A 4,077-nucleotide genomic window follows, 5' to 3' on the forward strand; every position below is an offset into this window, starting at 1 on the left:
CAGCGCTGCCTCTGGATAACTTTTGTCTCTCTGCTTTTCTCCTGCTGATCCACTGTTTTCAACATTTCAACTCTCCCGATGTGGTTAATCTAATTTTGTGAATTTACTGCTGTCTTCACCTCTGCGCACACTGATACAGCTACAGCACCATGGGACCAAAGCAGAGTGTTTTAGTGTGAGGGCCAGGCTTTAGTGTGTGTGTGTGTGTGTGTGTGTGTGTGTGTGTGTGTGTGTGTGTGTGTGTGTGTGTGTGTGTAGGAGATGGGATGTGGAGTAAGGGAGTGACCTTGGGGCAAGGATGCACAAGCAAGACCGATGATGTGTTAAACTGTGCACAAACACTCACACATACAATATCAATATGTCGAGCCCTGTGTAACCTGCTGTCATTCTAACAGCCCTGTTGTTTTGCATGGCCAGTCCTTTACCCCGACTGGTCCAATAGCAGAAGAGAGTAAAAATAAGAAAACCAACTGAGGATCAAGAAAAATTCACAAGAGCACTTTCTTAATTCATTTCTTCCTCTAAATTGTTCAATAAACAGTTCAAACACATCACATTGAAATTGTGGTTTTCCACCATTTTCTACTTGTTTTATAGACCAAAACATTAATGACTTCATGAAAAAAAAGAAAAACTGTGTAGGTGATAATGAAAATGAGCATTAGCTGCTGCCCTGCTGTGAAAAGAGGGATTTATTTATCTATGCAAAGCCTTTTTTTATTTAGAGCCTTACACAACACGACAGGTTGACTTACTGTGTTCTTATTTATGGCAGCAGGACTATCACAGTAGAAATAGCCAAGAAATTGAGTCTCTCTCCCTCTCTCTATCTCACTCACACACACGCACGCACACACACAGTTGGAAGTTGCCCAGTGCAACCTATTGCTGGCCACTGAGCAGCTCCACTGGAGCAGGTGCAGATTCAGTGCTGCGTTCAAGGGCATCTCAGCAGCCGTGATGGACGGATGAGTGACTCTCGTTCAATTTATCTATTCTGATAGCCACCCCCCATTGTTGTTATCCTGGGGATTCAAACCGGTGACTTCAATCACTCGAAGTTCACGGCGCATTTTGAGTCTCGCTCAGAGTTCAGGGCACGTGAACACAAGTCAGCAAGCTGGAGTGAGGATTTAAAGCTTGTTGGCTCAAAGTGCCTCGAGTCTGATTCTGTTCTTTGTTTCTTGGGAGAGCCAGGTAAGATGATCCAGAGGAAAGGTGATCTATTAGACTTCCATAGCAAACCAACCCAATGATTTTTTTCTCAACCCCCCCGCCCCCCTCCTTGTTGTTGTTTGTGCTGCAAAGTCGCATTATGCATTCAAATCTGTGATCCATGGAACACCTGGGTGCACAAGGTTGGTGCAGAATAATTCAGAGAGCGTTTCATTGGAGGGACATTTTTTTTAAAGATGCATGCTTTTTTTTCGTTCTTTAACAATAGCACCTTCTCTTGCACTGTGACCTGAGCCGCACGCTGCAACAGAATATAGTCCCCTGCTGCTGGTCACTTGAGTAGCTCCAACTGTGGCAACTGGAGATTTCAGAAAATTTAAACAAAGCAGCTTTGCAAGTCATTCATTAAGCAAAAACCGCCCAAATCCTCTGGTTTTAGCTCCAAGAGTCAAGATTCGCTCCTGTGGCATCACTCTCAGCTGAACTCAGAGGCAAAACAACAGCTTTGCCAATCACCTCAGGATTTGTTTGTATCACATAGTCCTTCTTGGGGATTTTTGATCAACATAAATGTCTATACAGCACAGATTTCATTGTAGAATGTTTTCTCCTGTTGTTTCACAGAGATAAACACTCTGATTTCCAAAAGCTCAGTTTCAGCAGAAATCCAAAACAGGATTATGAAAAGGATCTAATGTAATTCAGTCAGTGCTGTTAAAGGCTGTTTGGACTCCACAGTGGCCTCAACTCACAACAAAATGGTAGACAAGACAACCATCCCTACAGTTCTACTCTGTGTGTGTCAAACTCCACAAACTCGTGAGAATACAAAACCAGGAGATGTGGAACAGCAGGTGGTAGCCTCCTGAATCACAAACGGCCCAGAGCTGTCTGCTCGGCCGCACACTTCAACATTTTAACTCGCACATCTTGTCAGGGCAGAGATGATGTCGATACTGATCCATCTGAAAACACACACCGAAAAAAAAAAAAGCCTGGACCGAGCCTTTTTTTTTTTTTTTTTTTTAACAAACCTACCGCCGCGCGCCAGAAGCCATGACGCACACCTGTAACCCGTGCTCTAATCATAAACACAAACACCGCGGCTAATTTACATTAAAAGCGTGGCAACAAAATCACGCGGGTCGACCTGGCTGAGTAGCCGCCTCTATCACCGGAGGCTCGGCTCGGTCGGCAGCGGCGGACTCGTGGGTGCTGCCGCTGAAGTGGTGGTGGCCACAATGGTGCCAAAGACTGTCATAATAATGAGGGGGGAAATATATACGCCACAGATGACACGCACGCAGATGGCGCGCATTTGCAAGGCAGAAGAGAAGGGGAGTGTTGTTTTTATTTCGACACAGTCAGTCAGCCATGTGAATATCCGAGGCAACTTAACGGCGGAGCGGTCGCAGCCTTGTAGCGACCACCCGGGGAACAGGTCCGCCGCTGAGAGACACCTGCGTGCGGATACGCAGTGGAGTCGAGTCCCGCTCCTCCTCCTCCTCCTCCCACTAGCAGCAGCAGCAGCAGCAGCAGCCTGTGCTGTGGTGTCATTGTCGCAAGTAGCAACAAATGAAAAAAAAAAAAAGAGGTAAAGAAGAAAAAATTAAATAAGAAAACAGCGCTCACCTCTTTGGTGTTGACGATGCCTTTGACGTATTTCCCGAGGACCGAGTCCACGCAGAGGACGCTGGACAGCACGGCCAGGCACAGGAGTCTCTCCCCGACCCTCACCTCCATCTTTCTCTCTCCCCCGCTGTCGCTCGTCTGCTCTCCGGGTCCGGGCAGCGGGCTGAGCTCCCTGAAGCCTGGCGCTGCTGAGCGGAGCGGAGCGGGGGCGCGCGAGGAGGAACGGCTCGAGCTGAAGGAGCGCGAGAGAGAGAGAGAGAGGAGAGGGAAGCGGGCGCGTGCACGCCGGTTCCTGTCGATGCATGTGGCCCCCCCTCCAGCAGTTGACGCTGGATGGATGGTGGTGTGTGTGTGTGTGTGTGTTTTTGGGGCTGTTTGGGAGGGAGGGAGAGGAGGGGAGGGGTTGGTTGGTGGGGTACAGAGTGTGCGCGCCCCCCCCCCCCCGGTTCCGCTCGTGCTTTGAGAATGCGACACGTCCACACATTAAAAATGCCACCGCTGATTGCAATCATGTTTTCATTAGAGGTCACACACCTCTAATGAAGTAGCACCATAGACAGATGATGGCCCGGCCTCCTGGCTCAAATTATGATATCAGCGATCAGCGGGAGACAGGATACAGGGCTAGAACAGGATGCTCCGCTGCTGAGTTTCATTGAAGCTGGTAGTTTTCAAGGAAAAAAGGAAAAAACTGCAGCCCGTGCAGAAACAGAAGAAGAAACACTCTGATTGGGTTAAAAGTTATAGCCATTAGCACAGACTGTAATTCCTGTATTCAAAACTTTATTTGTAGAAATAATGTAGTTAAGTGGAGCGAAGTTATGTTGATTTATACTGTTTATATTCTATAAACTCATAACCATCAGAAGTGAAGAGCACAAAACTTGTCTGTGAAATGCAAAGTAACATCTGATAGAAACAAATACAAATCCCTCAAAATGTACTTGTTTACCTTCCGCTTCTGTGCAGAGAAACTCTGATAAATGAATATGACAGAGGTTTTCTCTGCGTTGTGTATTTCTGGATTTGATCTGACACAAAGGTTGCCTCCTTTTATTGACCTTTCTCAAAACTCCTGAGTGAATCAAGGTATTGGTGAAATTCAGTTCACAATATATCACAATCATGATGTGACCAAATCCATCAGAATTACCTGGATTATCAGGTCGGATAGATATTGAATTATAAACTACGTTCTTATTCTCAATTACTTCTAGTTGACCTTTGGAGAGGAGAAGAGTCATTCATGAGCTTGGACACGACAGC

The 4,077-nt window shown here is 46.7% G+C and overlaps 2 protein-coding genes across 3 annotated transcripts in view; one reads left to right on the forward strand and one right to left on the reverse strand.

Annotated features, from left to right (window-relative positions):
- Positions 1 to 3,158, reverse strand: part of tmem145 (transmembrane protein 145) — a 41,688-nt gene extending 38,530 nt beyond the window's left edge. Inside the window, exon 1 of the mRNA XM_085801145.1 lies at positions 2,812 to 3,158. Within this exon, the coding sequence (XP_085657271.1) occupies positions 2,812 to 2,922 (111 nt within the window). The 5' untranslated portion in view covers positions 2,923 to 3,158. The remainder of the gene's footprint in view (positions 1 to 2,811) is intronic.
- LOC146971730 (trypsin-1-like) overlaps positions 1 to 4,077 on the forward strand; it is a 215,863-nt gene that overhangs the window by 48,346 nt on the left and 163,440 nt on the right. The gene's annotated exons all lie outside the window — the stretch shown is intronic.

Source organism: Trachurus japonicus, chromosome 16 (assembly GCF_045865225.1).
Source record: "Trachurus japonicus isolate A0001 chromosome 16, Traja_1.0".
NCBI classification, from domain to species: Eukaryota; Metazoa; Chordata; class Actinopteri; order Carangiformes; family Carangidae; genus Trachurus; species Trachurus japonicus.